Source organism: Triturus cristatus, chromosome 8 (assembly GCF_964204655.1).
Source record: "Triturus cristatus chromosome 8, aTriCri1.1, whole genome shotgun sequence".
NCBI classification, from domain to species: Eukaryota; Metazoa; Chordata; class Amphibia; order Caudata; family Salamandridae; genus Triturus; species Triturus cristatus.
The window spans coordinates 1,420,862,739-1,420,883,957 of NC_140591.1; the positions used below are offsets into that span (position 1 = coordinate 1,420,862,739).

Sequence of the window (21,219 nt, forward strand, 5' to 3'; positions counted from 1 at the left end):
GCAGCTCTTTCAACCAAAAATTAAGAATTGAGCATTGGAAACTTAAAACAATGGGAGGCTTGAATCTCAAAACCTTTTGCATACCTAATGCCTTTTTTAGCGATTTGAGCAGTACGAAACTTGTGACTGTAATTGCTCTTATTTAAGGTTTGATAGAAAGATCATTGTCAAATTTTACGTCAAAATTTCGCAATGTATTTTGAGGCTCCCCAAGATCTTTAGGTGACAAGGGAGGCATAATCCCCCAAAACTAGAAATTTCAGATATATTCATATTTGGCGTACCAATATTTTACTATATCCGTTTTCGCTACCCTTTTTTGGCAGGCACACACATTTCTTATAGTTCTTGTGTGTGCAGTACCCTAATCTGTGCGAACTATTGGCACTGCTATTTACTGCTCGCATATTGTATTGTCAGGTGCGGAGTGTTGTAAGCCTCAACCCTCAGTTTGTTGATATCTATTGGTACAAAAGACTTAACATAAACAAACAAATTCAACAAAAGCCTTTTCTTGAAACAGTTTGTAAATGTGAGACGATTTTTATTGTCCCTTACAGAGAAGCGTAGAGTTCTGGAGCAAGGGGGCAGAAAACTCTGATCTCTTTGAAGATCTAAATATACAAAAATATGGATAAAATTCTGTCTGCCATGTACTTAGGCTTTTCAGAAGACTGTGATACCTTGGATGAAAACTTAATGCAGATCTCTCTGTAGGCTTCTTCAATATTTGGCAGGTGCCCAAAAAATCTATACATAAAATAGCGACAGGAATGCGGGGCTGTGGCTAGAGAACGGGCTGGGGCATAATGCCCCCTCCTTATGAAGGCCCTACTTATAGTTTACCTTGTCATCACTGGTGGCTGTTGTACACTAGACGCAAAAGAAGCAATTGATGGACGAAATTCTGAACAATGCAAACATTCACCCCTCAGTCACAAGGATCTGGGTTTAATCCATCATTCTTTTGCTCACCACGCCACCCCAGTTTGGACCCAGCCATATGCAAATCAGTCTTGACCCTGTTCCTTTTGCCAATGTACACTAGACAGCATGGGGAAGCATGCCACTTACACATAGTTGACAAATGTTCCACATGTTATGCATGCAGGAGATGTTGCATTCTAACTTACTAGTGATTATTCACTGTTTATATGGTCAAATAGTAATGAAATCATATAATATGTTGTGTTTCACTCCCACAGTGTGATCCAGGGGTTTATTAATAAAAAAAAAAAAGTTTAGGGGCCAGCACTTTTGACTAGCACATTGCTGAACGCTGGGCCGAATAAAAAGGATAATGTTAGGAAAAGTCCCCAAAAACATGTGTGCTGGTACTCACCACCTGCCACCACTTCCTCAAATTAAGCACTAGTGTGGTTTTGTGACACTAAGAAAACATGAGTTACTAAGGGAAATTATTAGTCATTAGCATATTTCTTAAAACTAATGGCCTCTGAGGAAACTCTGACCTTTCTTGGAACCTTTGAGCTCCTCGCAGACGTGAAGAAAGGGATCAAAGTGTGCTTTTGATAATGCTTGAACTTCTCAAGGGGAAGCTGCAGACCTCGGTTGTGAAATGCTTGTTGCACCATGGTTCGAACTTACATGTTGAGACAGTGGGAGGCGGCGCCTCATCTGGGAGCTGGAGGGACATGACCCCGGGGTCTCAGATAGAGATGGCAGCCGTGGTCAGGCCATGCATCTGACTCGTCACAATACTTGTATATAAACGTTTTGCAAGCTCCAAGTGGGGCAATACCAGCGGCACAGTGTCTTGTCTTCTGGCTGGGAAAATCTAGATAGGAAAAATCGAGTCCGCATTATAGGATGCTAAAGACATTTATTTTTGCAGCTTCTTGTGATTGCGTAATATAATCGGAATGAATTAGAAAAACTATTTTTTTAATAACCCCTCGCTTGGAACAAGCCCCCAATGCTGTGAATTACCGCAGAGTGGCATGATCGTGAAATTCTAGGACAAATCTCAGGTTTGTGCATAGTCTGACAAAGTGTTTCTGTACTTGGAAGAGTAGAGGTTTGCAAATCAGGTACCAGAAGAGGGAGCCTTATAAACTGTTGTTAACATCAGAGAAATGAAAATAAAAAACCTGATGACTGGCTTTATAGTATGCCCAGCGAAGATGAAACTATTTTACTAGTTGTATAGTTCTTTTCAAAAAACAAAACTCATTTTATTTTTAAAGTGGCATTTCTGGCCTCTCCAGAGAGCTCCAACCAGCGTTAGTTCTGCCATGACCCAACTGGGGCGTGTCATCAAGGCGCTTATAGTGTGGAGCGGTTCTAGTTCCTTACTGTGTGACCCAGAAAATATATATGCATCAGGCTGTGGGCGACATACCACAGACAGGAACAAAGAGCTTCCGAACTGAAGGTTAGATCAAGAAATGTAATATAAATATACTTTTCAATAGCTCAATATCACTTTTCCAAAAATCAACTCACCGGCGAATTTTTCAGCTTAACAAAATGAGGAATAAAACTACATCTCCCTTACAATTTTCAGGTGACAAAAGCAGACATTCTCCAAAGCATCCATCTCAGGGAGGAATGTGAAGCTGTTGTAACTCCGGAAACCCACATCTGTTGCTGGGATCATGGGGGTGGTGGCAATCCCCTTTTCTCATGCTGGAAATCACTTGACCACGGCTCATCTCTGCCACAAAAAAACAGTGACCTCAGTTTTGTTGGTATTGCACACCGTCCGGCAGACGTGCAATGAGATGTGCTGTTAGCTTTGAAAGAGGGCCTCAGCTTTGGCAACAATGACCGCATATCTCTGGCAAACCACCCAGAGAGACGGTCTGCCAATAATAGGGTTTGGGCTATGACGTCGCCCAGACAGTAGGAGTTGGAATCGATGTCTAAGGAACAGTGATATTATTAGAATGATTATAAGAAACAGTAATGGCTCAAAGGCAATAAAGATTGTCTTGCTTCATATGGTAGCATGACTTCACATGAGTTACAGCACTATGCTTTGGACTATGCAATTAAGATATCTCCGCTTCTACACTTGGAGATCTAAATGTTCAGGTCCGGACAAGAATCTCCTGGCAACAAAGTCAGGATAACAGATTGCCAAAAACAATACATTTCAAAACAGTGCTTCGCCGTAAAATTGCTATTCACTGTGCTAACCTGGAGTAAGACATTAAAATGAAATTAAGAGATCAACCTAATAAAAAAACTTAGTGACTGATACCTTGAATGCAGCAACCAATAACCAAGAGTTTTCGGCTCTGTGGCGTGCTTTTTTCATGAGATGGTTATGAACATCTTTAACCAATTTACTAACAATAACTTGACTATTCCAACTAAAACACAGTGCCCTAATTCAGATCCAGAGAACATAGAATGTAATAACGTTGATCCTCCCTCAGTAGAGCAAATAAAGAAATTGTCAACATTATTAAATCAGGCTCCCTTCATGATCCGTGCCCAGCCAAAATAATCCACTTGGCATAAGAACCATTAGCGCTCCGACTGGCTAATATTTTGGCAGTAATGTTCAAACAGGGAGTCTTTATAGACTGCTGAAGCCAGCGTCTGTTCTCCCTCGATTATAAAAAAAAAAAAAAAAAAAAAAAAAAAAAAAGCTAACCATAACACTAGTGTTGAACAACTATTTGCTCATTTCTAGGCTTCCTTACCTGGCAAAGCTGGTAGAGAAAGTACTCAATCAGCAACTAACAATATTTATTAACAGCAACCACTTGCTTGTATGATATCCAGTTCAGGTTTAGAAAACCTCATAGTACCGAATCTGCATTGGTGGTAGCAACGGAAGAAATCCGAGCCACCCTAGATAGAAGAGGGAGTGCTGCTTTGGTGCTATTGGATCTTTCCGCAGCTTTTCATACGATCAACCACTTGGTGTTGGCTGACCATCTGCGTAATCTAGGAATTGGGGGCCCAGCTCTTAATCTCCTATAATAATTTTTGCCTCCTCGACAACAAAGGGTCTCAATGGGAGATTTTCCCTCTAATTCCTACATTCTGCCTTGTGGAGTTCCACAGGGATCATCTCTGAGCTCTACTATGTTAAATCTTTCCGTCACCTTACTTGCCAAACTTATTAAGTCCTTCTGACTGTCTGTGGCTTCTTATGCAGATGACACGCAGATTGTCGTGTCATTGGCTAAAAATGCTATTAACACCGGTGACTCCTTCAGGGAATGCATGGTGGAAGGTAATAAATGAATGGAGAATATCAGTCTAAAACGAAACTCTCAGAAACTGAGGTTATCCTATTTGGAAATAACCCCTCGTTCTGGACACACACCTGGTGGCCTTCTGATTTGGGTCCACTTCCTATTCCAGTATCAAAGGTGAAAAACTTAGGAATAGTAATTGATTATGAATTGAAGCTGAAGGATCAAATTACTAAGGTTACTTCGGCCTCTTTTTGCTCTCTTGAGACTGATTTATTTTTTTAAAAAATACTTGCCTTTCGAACTCTTCAAAACGGTGGTCATTTTATTAGTGCTGACAAGACTTGACTATTGTAATAGTCTTTATCGCAATATTTCGATCGGGCTGTTAAAAAAAAGCCTCAAACCCTGCAGAATACATCAGCACACTTTCTTCTAAAAAGTGCCTAGATTTGAATCTGCAAAGGGAGCCATTAGCACACTTTACAGGCTTCCGGTAAAACTGTGCATCATCTTCAAATCCTTATGCACAGCTTAAGGGTCCCTTTATGGGTCTGGACCTGCCTACTTCAGAAAACATCTCTGTTGATACACTCCTAGCAGGACTCTCCTATCAAGTATGGCCAAGAAACTTGTAGTTTCTCCCTTTAGAAAAACCACATGGGGTGGGAAAAGTTTTCTCAGACCCACAACTCTGCTCTGGAATTCCTTGCCATTGGAACTCAAAACCTCTCCTTCTCTATAAGTTTTCAGGAGATCCCTCAAAACCTGGCTTTTTGTTTAAAATTAGGAAGTGGTTAGTTTCACCCCTTGTCTGGTTCTGCAGCACCAAGACGCCTCTGGGTAAAGGTTTGCGCTTAATATTTTATGTTTATTAATTCATTCAACCTAGGATCTAAATATAAGTAGACGTGATAACACTGGTCAACCCTGCTCAAAAACATGTAGCTGAAAATCATTAAGAACAAAGAATAGAAATGTGAGGGGAATGAGTCAGGGCATGGCTTAGGGCTTGATGTGCATGAGCAGGATGCCAGGCATGTAAACGAACTGGCGTCCTTCTTGTGAGCCTCCTGGAGCTTACACCATGAATTACATAGCCGCCAGTCTTGTGTAAGGGTAGACCACCGTGAGTGTAGTGTACAAGTGGACTTGAAGAGCTGAATCTAGCAGGCAAGGGTCACCCAAAACTACATGTTCGAGGCGTATTAGCTGCAGATTACACACTTAGCATTAGATCGCCATCTGGTGTTGGGCTCGGATGCTTGCACCTTGTTGTTGTCTTGGAAGAAGTCTTTGTAGTCACAAGATAGGTGACTCCTCCCTTGGACGATAGTGCGCATTGGCATCGACTCCATCCTTAGACTGTTTTTTTCTGCAATTGGGTTCGGATGCAACTTTTGCGGTCCGGTTCGAAAATTACTTTTCAAACTTTTTCGACAAGCACAAATTCATCAAATTCTTCCGATTGACTTCGAACATCGAAATCTTTGCGCTTTTTGCCGCTTCGATTCCAGTCGTCGATGCGGGCCTCTGGGCCTATTGACGCTGTAAGGCCTACGGCTCATGGAAAGGACGCCGTTTAAAAAATGCCCCCAGTGTGGAGCAAAATTTCCACACAGTGACCTTCATAAGGTCTGCAACCTGTGCCTCTCGCCAGAACACGACGAGTCCAGCTGCCTAGCATGTGCCTCTTTTTGATCAAAAAAGACTATTCGAGATCGTCGGGCTCGACGACACATCATGGCGCACAGATCAGTTCCGGAACCAGAGGACATCTTCGACGAGGGTCCAGATGTTCCCAGAAGAAGATTCAGAAGATCTGGAAATCGTGTCAGAGGCAGAAGACTCTGATGACCTCATCACTCCTGGTCAACGAGTGAGTACTACTGCCCCTACCCTAACCCCACCACCGAAACAGAAGGCACTGGTCAAGACTTACCCTGTTGGCCCCAGTCGCGACCAAAAGCACACTTCAGAAGCCCCTCCCCCGAAGAATAAAGACAAGCCTTCCGGTAGCTCGGGACCGAGCAAACCGCATGTAATAGTCCCCCCCCCCCCCCCCCCCCCCCCCCTGCTGCTAAACAGTGACTTCCCTCCACTCCCCCCAGACCATTCCACTCCAGTCGGGGGAAGATGATCACCGTTCCTGCCTGTCTGGTAATCCATCACAACAGACAAGTGGGTAAGACTAATTATCCAATATGGTTACTGCCTGGAACTTACAGCTACCCCCCAAACGTACCACCCAAGCAACGTCCACTGTCCACAGAACATATTACACTTTTGAAACAGGAAGTTCTCTCGCTGCTTCAAAAGCAGGCCATAGAACCGGTCCCAATACCACATCAGAGAACAGGGGTTTATTCCCTGTATTTCCTAATCCCCAAAAAGGACGGGACCCTAAGGCCAATACTCGACCTCAGGCTCCTCAATCTGTACATACACTCAGATCATTTTCACATAATCACTCTCCAACAAGTGCTTCCACTACTCCAACAACAAGACTTCCTTGCCACACTAGATCTCAAGGACGCCTACTTCCATAATTCCCATACATCTTGCTCACAGGAAGTATCTAAGGTTCGTAGTGGACAGACAACACTATCAGTTCAAAGTCCTTCCATTCGGAGACACCACCCCTCCCAGAATATTTACCAAATGTCTCGCAATGGTAGTAGCACTCCTAAGAAGACAACAAATCCATGTCTTCCCATACCTGGGCGACTGGCTAATAAAAGCCAAATCATTCAACCAGTGTGTTCAACACACTCATCAAACTGTCCAAACACTGCACAACCTGGGTTAACAATCAACTATACCAAGTAGCAGCTCCAGCCCTCTCATGTACATCAATACCTAGGGGCCACAATAAATACTTCCACAGCTCTAGCATATCCCAGTCCAGCCAGGATAGCCAGTATACAAGCTCTCATCAACACATTTCAAGCCCAACACTCTCTCCCAGCCAGAGTGTTCATGCAACTCATAGGCATGATGGCATCTTGCATATTTATTGTACCTTATTCAAGACTTCAGATGCGTCCCTTACAGGAATGGCACATCGGCTCAGGGAAAACTCTCAGATCTGGTGTTGGTGGACAGCCGCACACATTGCTCTCTGCAGTGGTGGAACACAACAAACGTATCCAAAGGGCGCCCATTCCTCGAGCCTGTTCCACAGATAGTACTGACAGACTTATCACTCACAGGATGGGGAGCACTCCTCCTCAATTACCCAACTCAAGGCAAATGGACCACTCAACAAAAAGTGCTCCATATCAATCAACTGGAACTGCTAGCAATATTCCTAGCTTTAAAATCATTCCAAGTTCATGTACAGAACAAGGCTGACCTGATCTGGACGGACAACATGACAGCCATTTATTACATACAGAAACAAGGGGGCACACATTCTCTACAGCTGTTTCAGCTAGCACAGAACATCTGGAGGTGGGCCATCCGACAAAACATATACCTGCTTGCAGAACACCTTCAAGGAGTTCACAATCAGATTGCGGATCTGTTAAGTCGACAGACACAACAGATTCACGAATGGGAACTACATCCGCAAGTTCTTCTACCATTTTTCCAGAAGTGGGGCCAACCAGACATAGATCGGTTTGTCACACACGAAAACGCAAAATGCCCAACCTTCGCCGCCAGGTTTCCACACCCGCAGTCCAAGGGCAATGCGATATGGATGAACTGGTCAGGCAGATTTGAGTATGCTTTTCCGCCACTTCCACTGATTCCACTAGTGGTACGCAAGCTCCGACAACAGTCTCTAAAAATGATCCTAGTAGCTCCCACATGGGCACGCCAACCGTGCACACATTGTTGGAACTCTCACTAGTCCCACACCAAAAACTACGCCTCTCCCCATCACTACTAACGCAGAACCATGGAGAGATGAGGCACCCCGATCCAACTCAAATGAATCTGGCGATCTGGCTCCTGAAGTCCTAGAATTCGGTTATCTTAACCTTCCACCGGACTGTATGAACATCATTAAAGAAGCCAGGCGCCCAACCACCAGAGCTTGCTATGCAGCAAAATGGAAGAGATTTGCCATTTACTGCACTAACAATCATATCGATCCACTGGATGCGTCCATCCAGAACATCATTTGCTACTTACTACATTTGCAAAGATGTAATTTAGCATACTCATCCATACGTCTACATCTAGCAGCACTTGCCTCTTACTTACAAAACAGACAACACTTGTCACTTTTTAGGGTCCCAGCAATTAAAGCCTTTATGGAGGGCCTTAAAAGGGTAATTCCTCCCAGATTACCACCCTCTCTGGTATGGAATCTCAACATTGTACTTACTAGGCTCATGGGACCCCCATTTGAACCTCTACACAAATGTGAACTTCAGTTCCTCACATGGAAAGTAGCTTTCCTTATTGCAATCACCTCTCTCAGAAGGGTGAGTGAGATCCAGGCTTTAACCATACAAGAACCCTTCTTACAAATACATCGTAACAAAGTGGTTCTCAGAACAAATCCAGCATTCCTTCCTAAAGTCATCTCTGCTTTTCACCTTAACCAATCAGTGGAGCTACTGGTGTTTTTTCAAAACCCAGACTCCGTAGCAGAGAGAGCTCTTCACACAATAGACGTCAAAAGAGCCCTGCTTTATTACATTGACAGAACTAAATGCTTTTGCAAGACAAAACAATTGTTTGTAGCTTTCTCCCCACCTCATAAAGGTAATCCCATCTCCAAAGCTGGGATTGCATGGTGGATTGTTAAATGTATCCAAATATGCTACCAAAAGGCTAAACGCACATTGACAATTTCCCCTAGAGTGCATGCCACACGCAAATTAGGGGCTTCCATGGCTTTCTTAGGGAACATTCCCCTAGAAGAAATTTGTAAGGCAGCGACATGGTCTACCACATACACCTTCACTAAACACTATTGTGTTGACGTGCAAGCCAAGCAACAAGCTTCTGTAGGCCAAGCTGTTCTTAAAACTCTCTTTCAAGCTACTGCAACAGATGCATGTGACCACCGCTGGGGGAGACACTGCTGTACAGTCTATGCTAAGTGTGTGATCTGCAGCTCATCTGCCTCAAACGGAAAATGCTACGTACCAGTATGCATCTGTTCTTGCCATGTAGAGCTGCAAATTCACACACGCCCACCCACCTCTCCGGGACCTGTATCTGATCCAGTTCTATCTTACTTCGATATACACACATGGACATCTCTTTCTTTTCTACTAACTCCATCGTTTCCCATCATGGTGAAAAACAATCTAAGGATGGAGTCGATGCCCATCCATGCGCACTATCGTCCAAGGGAGGAGTCCCCTATCTCGTGACTACAAAGACATCTTCCAAGACAACAACAAGGTGCAAGAATCCGAGCCCAACACCAGATGGCGATCTAATGCTAAGTGTGTGGATCTGCAGCTCTACATGCCAAGAACAGATGCATACTGGTAAGTAGCATTTTCCTTACAAGTCCATAAACAACAGCTGTTAAGGACTGTTGGTTTACAGAAGAGGTGAGTATGTTGGGTGGTGTTTGCAGATGTGCGCAACAAGATCCGGTATTAACTCGAGTGCGGTGCACCACCTATGTCTTGCAGAAAGGCAACTAACAATGACCTGCCTTGAAAAGGCCTCAGTAGCTCTGGAAAGGATACTGTGTACAGGAGTCAGTTCTCAGGAATACTGCGTGACTGGTAAGGGAACAAACTTCGTTAAAAGAAAGAGCCCTCACAATGTGGGAAGATGACCGGACTAGTATTTTACGCGTTAGTCCTTCATATGTCAAAGGCTGCTGTTGACATCTCCAGATTGGGATATTAGCTCAGAAAATAAGGCTGTCCTCAAATTTATGTTTTTTGAATTAAAGTTAACCATTGTATGACTGCCTTCATACTGGAAGCCCTGTTGTGTTTAAAGACAGTGTTTCGAATAGCAGTGTGTTTGTGTGGCTTTCAAATGGTGTGCAGCAAAAAGGAGGAAGGTTATGGAGGAGGGTTCAAAGCGGTCCCTGATGTTAAATAATCGATGTGAAGAATATATCAGGAGTACTAAAGAATAGTCCACGCATTAGTGTTCTGTACAGATGTGCCATTGTCCTTCCTAGGTTTACCTACTGGTGGCATTCCTCTTTGGCTCCAAGATAGTGCCTTAGAGGCCTTCAGGGAACCCAGAAACTGTCCAAAACTATTGGTAGGTCTGAATGTTTTTGAAAAGCACAGCGGTCAGCACAGTAAAGTGTATTTTTTGTTGGGCTGACAAATATTGAAGGTGAAACTTTATTAAACAAATGACGTATGATTTTGTCTTCTTGATCAGTACAGTTGCAAACATTATTTCACCATAATAAAGGTGGCTTCATCAACCAGCCATTGATTTTGCCGTGTGCTAATATATTTGTATCTTTTCGCATGGTCTTCTGTTCTAGGCCATGCAGATTCGCAGTGGTAGAAACAACTAACATGCGTGTACGGTCTGAGACAAAATGCAGCAGAGTAAAAGTGGCTCTTTGATGTGGTTACAGATGTTTGTTTTTAGTATTTGTTCAGTCTGTTTGCTGCATTGTTCTATTCTGTTAGCAAAAACTGAAAACCAATGTATGTACTTGTGTTCTTGTAGCACGCCAAGGGTGCCAAATGACCTGCTTGACATGCAGCCAGATTATCAGCCCCCTGTTCATGCTTTACCAGCTCCAGCACCGGTATCGGGTACCTGGGCAGGTAAGCAAAATAGTTTCCAATTTTCTTGCTTTTTATTTCAGCACTTTATTTCTCCTTTCCTTGTAGTGGTATGTGGGATTCTGTTCTGATGTAAAACACCTGGAAACAGTTATATTTAGCAGGCTACTTCCATTTTTCAAATATAAATAGATTCAAAGCAATGCTTTTAGTATCCCCGTCAAAGATCATGATTACAGTGATGCTCAAAGTTTACATCATAAGCCAAAGGACAGGTATGTGGAGGCAGATGTTTGAATTAGTGGTCGCAAAAAGCTTGATGCAATTTGTGACCAATATATTTGCCAAACAATAAGAAATTTTATGAGCCAGCCTATGTATTTGTAGGTCAGTTCTTAAAATTCTGATTCGGAGTTGGCCATAATCCAACCTACTTCATGAATATTAATGAGGTAAGTTGCAAATTGTTACTCATTCCAATTGGTGGTCATCACAAGGTTAGGGTCAGCATACCACCGTTTCTGTGATAGCCTTTAAATAAACATTTAAACTTTTATTGTAGTGCAGGCAGTTTTCCTTAAATTAAATGGGGTTGCATTAAAAAAAGAAAAAGAAGCTGCCCGTGTTCCTGTCTACTCTCTCAAAAATTGTTTTTACACGATCTCTTCCTTTTTACAAAGTTTTCAATGTTTTGCAACCAATGTTTTCTCACCAAACATTGATAGATCTCATATCCATTCTGTATTTCGAAGGGATACCTACCATAGGCCCCTTCCAAATAGCGAATTGGTCTGGAGTTGATATGCCAATTTAGAAATCATTTAAAGGGCACTGACACCTATAATGTGACTGTTAAAAAGCAAAACAGATTTTTTGTGGTAGCAGACTCCAAATTGGATTGTTTACAACTGTAAAATGGGTTTGTACATCTGGCTATTGATGTTTAAAGATGCTTTGATAGCTAAGCCACATACATTTATATTGCCCGTGGCTTAGCATTTGAAAAGAAGTTAAACCTCAAGGTTTAGGATTTTCAAACATTTAGATGTTCTATACATTTGTATGTATTTCTGAGGTAGTCCATCTGTCGCTCTCCTATTCCCAACTTGCTGGGTGCATGCACCACTCTGTGGTAGAAGGGAAGCTTACTTTTTAGGACGTTAAAGGTTACATCGGAGCCCAGCTGGTGTAGCAGATGCATGCCCTACGAGGCAGCCATACTTTTCTGCTGCACATTCTCGATAGTTCCCAGTTTGGGGTTAGATGGGTTGGATGAGGAGCTGCTTCATGCTAACAAGCATTGGCTATTTTCACCTGCATTGGGATATTGTATCTTTTCTTAAGTGTTTGCTTAGTCCCTCTATACCCTTTGCATCCATTTTGTTACCTCTGTATTTAGTATTCTTTCTCCCGCTTCTAATTTCATTTTCTGCACTAGACAGTTTGCAGTAGTGCGGCTTCATAATGGCTTTGTCACCTACATAAGGAACGGCCATATGGCGGATTCCTCCTCTCTCAATGCCAAGAATACTACACTTTGTGTGAGAAACAATCATTAGCACATGCAGAACAATTGCAAGAGCTGCAAATGTTAGTTATCCCTATAACCGAGTGTAAATGAGAGACGATAATAATCACTTTTCCATATTTAAGACTCACTTGACTTAATCCAGGACACAACCTGCCTGAAATTGTTAATATGGCTCAGCACTAGTGTGAATAACTGTAGAGCTGGGACATTGATGTTTGCTTGGCTGACCTTCAGAATGCCTTTTTCCACATCACATTGTCATCGAACTACAGTGACCCAGAATTGTAGTGCAAAGGAACTCAAAGCAACTCAAGACCGTACTTACCCTTTGTGTTAAATGTGACCTAATGGGATTTACCAATGTCTAGACTCTGGCAGGTGCCTTTGTTTGCCACCAGCGCTTCTACACCTATCAATACTTAGTCAACTGCTTGATCCAGGCATGAAGATACACTTTACAGCTTGAAATAACAAGTCAGATGGACTAGAATTAATAAGCGGTCACTGTGAGCAGTAATAAAAAATATATGAAATATTGGCAACCCGACTCATGCTTAACTTAATCAATTGGCACGTTGCCCAGATTGCCTATTAAATATTTTTTCAATTTTTCTGTGTGAAATAGAAGCAAAGTATTTTTTGTTGCCAAACAAATGATACACATGGTGAACCTTCTCAAGTTGCCGTTAAAGAACGAAGGGCTGATAGTTTGCCTATGGGAGCAATGAAATGTCAGGGTGGAAATATTCCTTCAGGACACAAAGAGTAGAGCATATAACATATAACCTTTTCTGATTATTTGAAGGTCTGTTTGAGTTTTCAATGGCGTTTATTGCATCCATTCTCATTAAATTTACTCAACTACACATTTGTACACGATTATAGATGAATAAGTATTTGTTGGCTAAAACATCAGTTACTCTACCGATTCTTTTGGGTGACCAAAATTGATTAACTGAATATTTTCACTTCCACAAAATAAAAATAAAAAATCAATGCGGATTTTCCTTAGTTAAATTACTAGTATTCTAAATGCACCATTTGTGGTTTTGCAAATCTGCTAACCTATTCTCATTCTAGCCATTAAGGTGTAGGTCTGGAATGCCACATGTGGATCTGTACATACTTGCACAGTTTTATTCCTATGCTGATGCCATATTCTACCAGCTTGTAAGTGGGCCCTAGGAGTGCTTTTTGAAGCTGTCAGAGGATATTCGAGGGTAACCAGATAAAGATGCCCCTGGAAGGGCAAGTCCAGCTTATTGAGTCACCTTTAAGTAGATGCTTGGTTAAAAAATCACTTTTTGCCCAAAAAAGTTTTCTCCCACTTGTTTTGGGATTGCAGACCAACTCTAAATGTTTCTGTTGGATCTCTTGTTCATGTGTCTTCGCTTGTGTCGTATTGTACCATCCATCAGCAAAGATCAGCCTAGAGATTTTCTTGGGGAAAAATTGGATTATGCTGTGTGCTTGATTTGGGATTGCTGGTATAGAAGGCTTTGTTAGTTTTGGAGGCCCAAACTGTGACTGCACATCTTGTTTCGACACACTGGAAATTTGGCTTCCTATCCCAGACCCTATGTGTGCTACTAATGCTACCAGTCAAAAAAGATTTATTTAAGGAATTTTATATGGTATTAACATGTTTACACGTGGCTACTCACATTTATTTGAAAGGGATCAAATACGCTGATCTCTCCCCCTGCACTGCTTCACATTGGCCAGAAGGAACTAATAAATACCTCTTAATCAGAGTTAAGTGGAGGGGAGGATCCAGATTTGTAGTTCAGCCCCTTTTATTATTGAAAAATCTTTCCATTCATCTGAGAATAAAAATGTTTTAGTTGTGTAGCTGGATAGGAGATTGGGTACTTCCCTGATGAAGTTGTAGGTCTTTGACCGTTTTGTACTGAGGGGGTTCCCTACATTGAGGCAGCATTATCCCTTTTATAGGGAACCAAGAGGCAGTTCAATTTGTTGTAATGTCATATTCTCTATTATGTTCTTTTTGAGATGTGGCCTACACTGGTAGGGGTTTAAAATGTATTTTCAGCCTTATCAAATATTTAAAGCTGGTTGAGTTTAAGTCCGGAAAACCAGAACGTCTTATTGTTATGCGCTGTCTAAATCTTTTATTTATTGACTGTAAGTTGAGTTATGTTTGTTTTAACTCCTTGTGATTTAATTAGATTCTGTGTGCTTGTGAGCACTTTTGTTGCCTGTTATGCTTTTCCTTTCTTATATCATACATTCATGTACATTGTTAAACAATACCTTTTATTTGAGCACAAGTTCAATTAACAATATATCTCTTGGTTTCAGTTTATTCATATTTTTGATTAATTAGATCAACTGATTCAATCATTATCTCCGACATTCTTTTGTTTAACTTTTCTAAGTCTGTGCAGTGAGATTGTTTTAGTCACAGCCCTGACTTACATTTACAGAATATCCACTATGTTTGAGACATGTGTGGCTGTAGGTACACATACTGTACATACTCCTGCCATCTAGCATTGGGCCCGGATGTGTTCAAGTTGTTTTTTTTTCAAAGACATCTTCTCTAGTCGCAAGTTAAGTAACTCCACCTACTGCTGATGCATGGGAAATGGTTCCATTGTCAGATTTTTTCTTACCACCGTCACCTTTAGACGTATGTTACTGAGCTCTGGATTGACGCCTTTGTGGTCAGCAATTTGGGCCTTTTCATTTCCTCTCCCTTCCATCGATATTGTTGCTTGGTGCATTACCCTTTCTTGCATGAACTCGATGCTTGTCTCCTCTTCTTGGTCAGGGATTCGGATGACTTTGGAGCTCCGGTAGGGGCCTTGCCCTTCGGGCCTTCCTGTAAAGACAGAACGAAAAATATATCTCGCCTGAGATGGAATGGACACCCCTCCGCTATTGTTCTGGTGTCGTGCCAAATACCCCAAATTCGATCTATACCAGGTTTGCTGCTACTTCCTCTCCCTGGAACACAAAGCCTGCCTCTCCTTCAGATTGAAGAAAATCCTGTGCTACCGTCGATTTCGAAATGTCGTGGAGGAGTGGCGACGATACACTGGACATCTTTTGTGCCCAGGACCTCGAAGGTGAGACCCAGCCAGAGCCTTAGGCTGCCGAGGAAGAGGCTTTCTCGCCAGAACCCAGCTCAGGTTCTGACCTGGAAAAAGCAAACTTGCCTCCTGCCTAGCAGGTCTTGAGCACTGACCAGCTTCCAAGAGGTAAGGCATCTAGCCTCAAAGCCCGCTAATAGGCTTCTGGCCCGCCACTGACTCTCGGCCATGGTCAGCATTAATGTACACTTTTGACACCATGCCCAGCCTTGGCTCGGCAATGAAGAAAATCCTCAAGCTGAGCCACTCAGCTCTGACCACCCTATTTGCGCCGAGTGCTTCTTGGAACTACCCTTCGTAGCTGAGGCCTTCGGCATCGAAGCCTCATTCGGCGTTGACAAAGCTCATGCTGGCACCAAAGCACTCGCATTGAAGCCTGCCTCCTCCACCTGCTCTGTTGAACCTGTTCTTCAGAGGCTTCAGGAAGATCTTTAGACCCGTCCGCTTCGCATCCTGATCCACCCACACACTGGACACATCCTTACCCAGTTATCCGCACTGACTAAAGATGGCTCCATGTGCAAGCTAAGTTTCAAGGAAGCCATCAAACTGCTGCGACAGACAAAGAGCAATAGGAGACACAGCAAGGGCACTAGCCCTCCACCATTGCTTTGTATACCTCCCCCTAGCTTCCTCCTTCTCCTCTTCCTTCTTCTTCACCCACGCCCCATCCCTTCTACCCGCTGATCCCACTCCCCTCTCTCCTCATAGGTCACCACACCTGGGGTTTTGGGGGCATAGTCTAGGGTACCCCTATGACTGAATCTGAGGGATCATTCCATGGATGATTTAGACCTTGACTTTTACACTGCCTGTTCCTCCCCACAAGATGACACTACCATGTCCTCATCAGGGCAGCCTCTTTCCACAAGGTTGAAATGCATAAAGATGCCATTGAGGAGGATTTCCTGATGGAAACCCTTTGTCCTCTCGGCGTTCTATGGAATACCTCCCAGTGCTGAAGGTGATTATCAAACTGTCCACATATATTTTCCAGGAACTCGTTAAAGCCCAGGTGGTCACTGTTAAGGTGGACCAAAAATATAAGGCCTCACTTTCAGATTGTCTACACCAAAGGCCAACTTCCCTCCAACTCCTGGGTAGTCCAAACTGCCTGCAAGCGGGCCAATGCACAGGCACTGGTGACGCTCCACCACTGGATAAGCAAAGTCGACAGATTGATACTGCTGGCAAACACGTTGCTGTTCAATCTACCGCCCACAGACCCATTGCTAACACAGTCGGATGACCGAGCACACTGAAATAAAATGGAGGGGCTCCTCCAGCACCTCCTGGATGAGTACTGCAAAAGACGTCAAGAGTTGGTCACTTCACGTAAACGTCTCTTGAACACCTCCATACATTTGTGCCCTGGATGCTGTTGACACTGCAGCAGGTGACCTTAATTCCAGGGTCCTCGTCGGTAGGCATGCCTGGCTCCATGGTTCTGGCTTCAAGCCAGATGTTCAACAGCATCGCCTCAACCTGCCCTTTGATGGCCAATACCTCTCCGGGCCGCAGGTTGAACAGGTGCTGGAGAAGCTCAATAAGGACATGGAGACCTACAAGGCCATGAGCACCCTCCAAACACGCTCCCCTCTGGGGATCCTGTTGGCTGTACACCTATGGAGGTGACTCAAAGGCCACCTCCCGAGAGACTCCACCTCCCCAGAGGCTCAACCTTCTTCCAACACCAGCAGCCTCAATAGCCCTCCACCAGGGCTTACTTTTGTGGTACCTACAGAGGCAACAGTTTCAAAGGAGGGGCAAGGGTGGCTCCCCCAAAGGAGCTGACCACATCAAGCAGTGACTTGTCCCTTTTCCCCCTCGATCACACCATACCTTTTAGGAGTCGACTCCAAGGGTTCTGTACAACATGGCAGCAGATCACCTCAGACCAGTGGGTGGTGGATATCATACGCCTTTGTTTGCCGTTTGGCGCTCACCTCCATGTCTCCCAACACTCATCTTTCCCCGCAGACACATCCACTCCCTACAAAGCTAAGGCTTCCTAAGGAAAGAGGTAGACGCTCTACTCCTCAAGGGCACCATAAAGTCAGTGCCCTCACATCTCCAAGGCAAAGGGTGTACTTCCCTCTATTTTATCATTCCCTAGATGGACAGGTTGTTCAGGCCTATCCTGGACCTCAGGCCCCTCAAGACGTACATCCTCTCAGAAAACTTCCACATGGTCACTCTACAGGATGTCATACCACTACAGCAACAAGACGACTTCATGACTGGCCCAGAAAGCAAAGACGCCTACTTCCACATTCAAACTCACCCAGCTCACTGTTGCTACCTCCCGTGGGTAGCTTTGGCAAACATTTTCAGTTGAAGGTGCTGCAATTCGGTGTCACCACGCCCCCCAGAGTGTTTACAAAGTGCGTAGCAGTGGTAGCTATGCACCTATGGTGCAACAGCATCCACATGTTCCCATGTCTGAACGATTGGCTGATCAAGAGCGCAATTCACCAGCAGTGTCTCACACACACTAAGGCCATTATAAATATCCTACACTACTTGGGACTTACCATCAGTGCTACCAAGTCCCACCTCCAACCACTTCACAATCAGCCCTATCTAGAGGCTCAGTGGTGTGCGGGGCTTAGCCTAGACCTGCAAGTGTGCAGGCCTTGCTTTCTCTTTTACAGCCAGATCAGTAGGTCAGTCAGAACAGTCATGCACCAAGCCAGGTTACACATGTGCCCATTGCAAGAATGCTTAGTACAACAATGGTCTCAAGCTGAGTGTCGCTGGGAAGATCAAGTGTTGGTCTAGAGCCTCCCTTATCGTTGTCTGCAGTAGTGGGACACCAACAACCTTTTGCAGGGGTGGCCCTTTCTTGACCTCATTCCGTAGATTACCATTACAACGGACACTTCGATGATTTTACAGGACCTCACTGTACAAAGTCAGTAGGCACTCTGTCACCATGATCACCACATCAGTTACTTAGAACTGTTAGCCATTCATAGCACTGACAGCCTTGCATTGTCACATTGTGGGCAGGGCTGTTCTCATTTATACACACAACATGACAGCCATGTACTATCTACAAAAGCAAGACAGCACTCACTCTTCTCAGCTTTTCAGCGTTGTCTCAGAACAATGTTGGGTTGGGCGCTCCACCGCAGAGTCCATCTCCTGCCAGAGTACCTTCCGGGAGTGAACAATGACTTTGTGGACCCCCCTCAGCTTAATGCAGCAACAAATCCTCGATTGGCAACTCAGCCAACAAGTCCTCCAGGGCTTTCAGCAGTGGGGGTTTCCCGACATAGACCTCTTTGTCACTGCCAAGAATGCAAAACCTCTAAGTATTGACTCCAGGTACCCACACCCACAGTCCATGGGCAATGAATGGTGGATGATCTACTCAGAGACATTTGCCTAGGCATTTCCGCCTCTCCCACTTCTGTTAGTGGTTCGAAGCCTTCGGCAGGCGGCCAGCACCCGTATCATGGTGGCTCTCACATGGGTCAGACATCCCTGGTTCACTACCCTTCTCAAACTCTCTCTGGTTCCACACGAGAGGCTCCCCAACGGGCCAGACCTTTTTACAAGGAGCCATGGAGAAATCAGGCACCCCGACCTCAATACGCTCAACCTTGCGATTTCGCTCCTGAGGTATTAGAGTTTGGCTATCTAAATCTTCCTCGAAATGCATGGAGAATCTAAAGAAAGCACCCAGGCACATAACCTGCACCTGCTATGCGGAAAAGTGGAAATGATCTGTCCGCTACTGCCTATTCCAACACATAGATCCTTCAGAAGCAAGTTTCCAGGACATAGTCTGTAGAACTTTCAAACTAGGGAACACAGACCCCGCTTTATCAAAGCTTTTCTGGAAGGTCTAAAAAGAGCCATTCCTTCAACTGTCCCCCGGCCCTTGCATGGAATGTAAACATTGTTCTCACAAGGCTCATGGGTACTCGCTTCGACCCCTCCATTCTTGATCACTTCAATTTCTCTCCTGGAAGGTGCCCGTTCTTGTCCCTATCATTTCTTTCGGGCGTGTCAGTAAGCTCCTAGCCTTAACATTGGAAGAACCTTTCTTTCAAGTCCACTGAGATAGGGTTGTCCTCTGCACTAATCTTAAGTTCCTTCGAAGGTGGTTTCTCCCTTCCACCCTAACCAATCCATTTCGCTGCCAATTTTCTTTCCCCAACCTGAATCGGTTATCAAGAGGGCTCTCCATTCGCTAGATGTGATTCAAGCCCTTATGTACTATGTAGATAGAACAAGACCATTTCTCAAGACTCAACAGCTCTTTGTTGCCTTCTCAAAGCTGCACAAAAGGGAGGCTCTTGCCAATTTAGGCATAGACAGGTAGATTGTTAAATATATTCAAACATGCCATGCAAAAGGCAAGAGCCCTTTTCCTATCCCCTTAGAGTCCACACTAACTGTAAAAAAAAAAAAAAAGGAGGGGGGGGGGGCCTCAGTGGCCGCCTTAGGAAATATTCCTATAGCTGATATTGGCAAAGCAGCTACCAGGTCCACATCACATACTTTAACTAAACATTGTGTGGATGTGTTGACACACAAACAAAGCTAATGTTCGTCAGGCTGTGCTCCGTACACTTTTGCAATCCTCTGTCATATCCTCAGGCTAGTCACCACTTACGGGAGGACTGTTTTACAGCCTACGCTTAGCATGTGTATCTACAGCCACACAATCTCTTGAATGGGCAATGTTACCACGTAAGCATCTGTTTGTGGCGTGCAGTGCTGTAGATCCGCATTCGCTCACCCTTCTCCCCGGAAGCCTTTTGTTGTTGCAGATGTCCTTTATTCTTTACTTTTCTCTACATGGTCATCTCTCTTAAGTATCGCTGTGTGTGACATTTCCATCCTCACCTGTCATGAGGGAAACAGTCTACCAATGGAGCGGATGCCCAGATGCATTACCACCAATAGGTTGAGTCACTGTACCTTGTGACTCAGGAAGACTTCTTTGAAGAAAAACAATGTGCACACTTCCGGGCCCAACACTAGATGGCAGAAGGATGCACAGCATGTGACTCTATAGAACTACATGCCACAAACCGATTCTTACAGGGTAAGCAACATTTTCCTTATACCTCCTTACCAAAAAGATGGTTACTGTAAAGTAAGGGTAAAACAAAATCATAAATATTGATTCTCGGAGCGGCAGTATGTTGTCATGGTTTGGTATTGCAAGTGTGATGGTGGCGAAGCCAATCCCTTCCTCTCACCCTAGAGGTCGACTCACATTCTTGTTGCAGATAAGGGATGCTAAAAAAAAAACAGGCTAAGAGTTGAAGGGGTGAGAGAGAGAGAGAGAGAGAGAGAACGAGGACTCCTGCAGCTTGATAGTTTGAAGATTTGTGGTGGATTCCTAGGCACATTGTATCGATTCAAAAGTATCAAGGTTAGATCCCCACCTACAGGTCGGAGAACACAGATTACTAGGAGATTCAAACACATAAGGTAAGAACTAGAAACAAACACCTCTGACTGGGGCTTACTTGGTACAGGCATATGGCAGGCTGTAACTAGCACCTGCTGTCCCACAAAACCAAAACAGGCGGACGGGAGGAGACTGGATTGGAAATACTCACTTGTCAAAAGGGTAAGGAAGTAACAGGAGAGGTAACAAGGGAACCAATAATGGGCGAAAAGAACAAAAGTCAAGGTACAAGTCAAGCTGGATGTGAACTAATGTGAGTAGCAAGAATTCACAACAGCTG

General features: G+C 44.0%; 1 protein-coding gene across 13 annotated transcripts in view; it reads left to right on the plus strand.

Annotated features, from left to right (window-relative positions):
- Positions 1 to 21,219, plus strand: part of PICALM (phosphatidylinositol binding clathrin assembly protein) — a 592,332-nt gene that overhangs the window by 463,743 nt on the left and 107,370 nt on the right. For all 13 annotated transcript variants that reach the window (XM_085623164.1, XM_085623165.1, XM_085623155.1 and 10 more), the window contains exon 12: positions 10,800 to 10,900. In XM_085623164.1, coding sequence (XP_085479290.1) covers positions 10,800 to 10,900 — 101 coding nt within the window. The remainder of the gene's footprint in view (positions 1 to 10,799; positions 10,901 to 21,219) is intronic.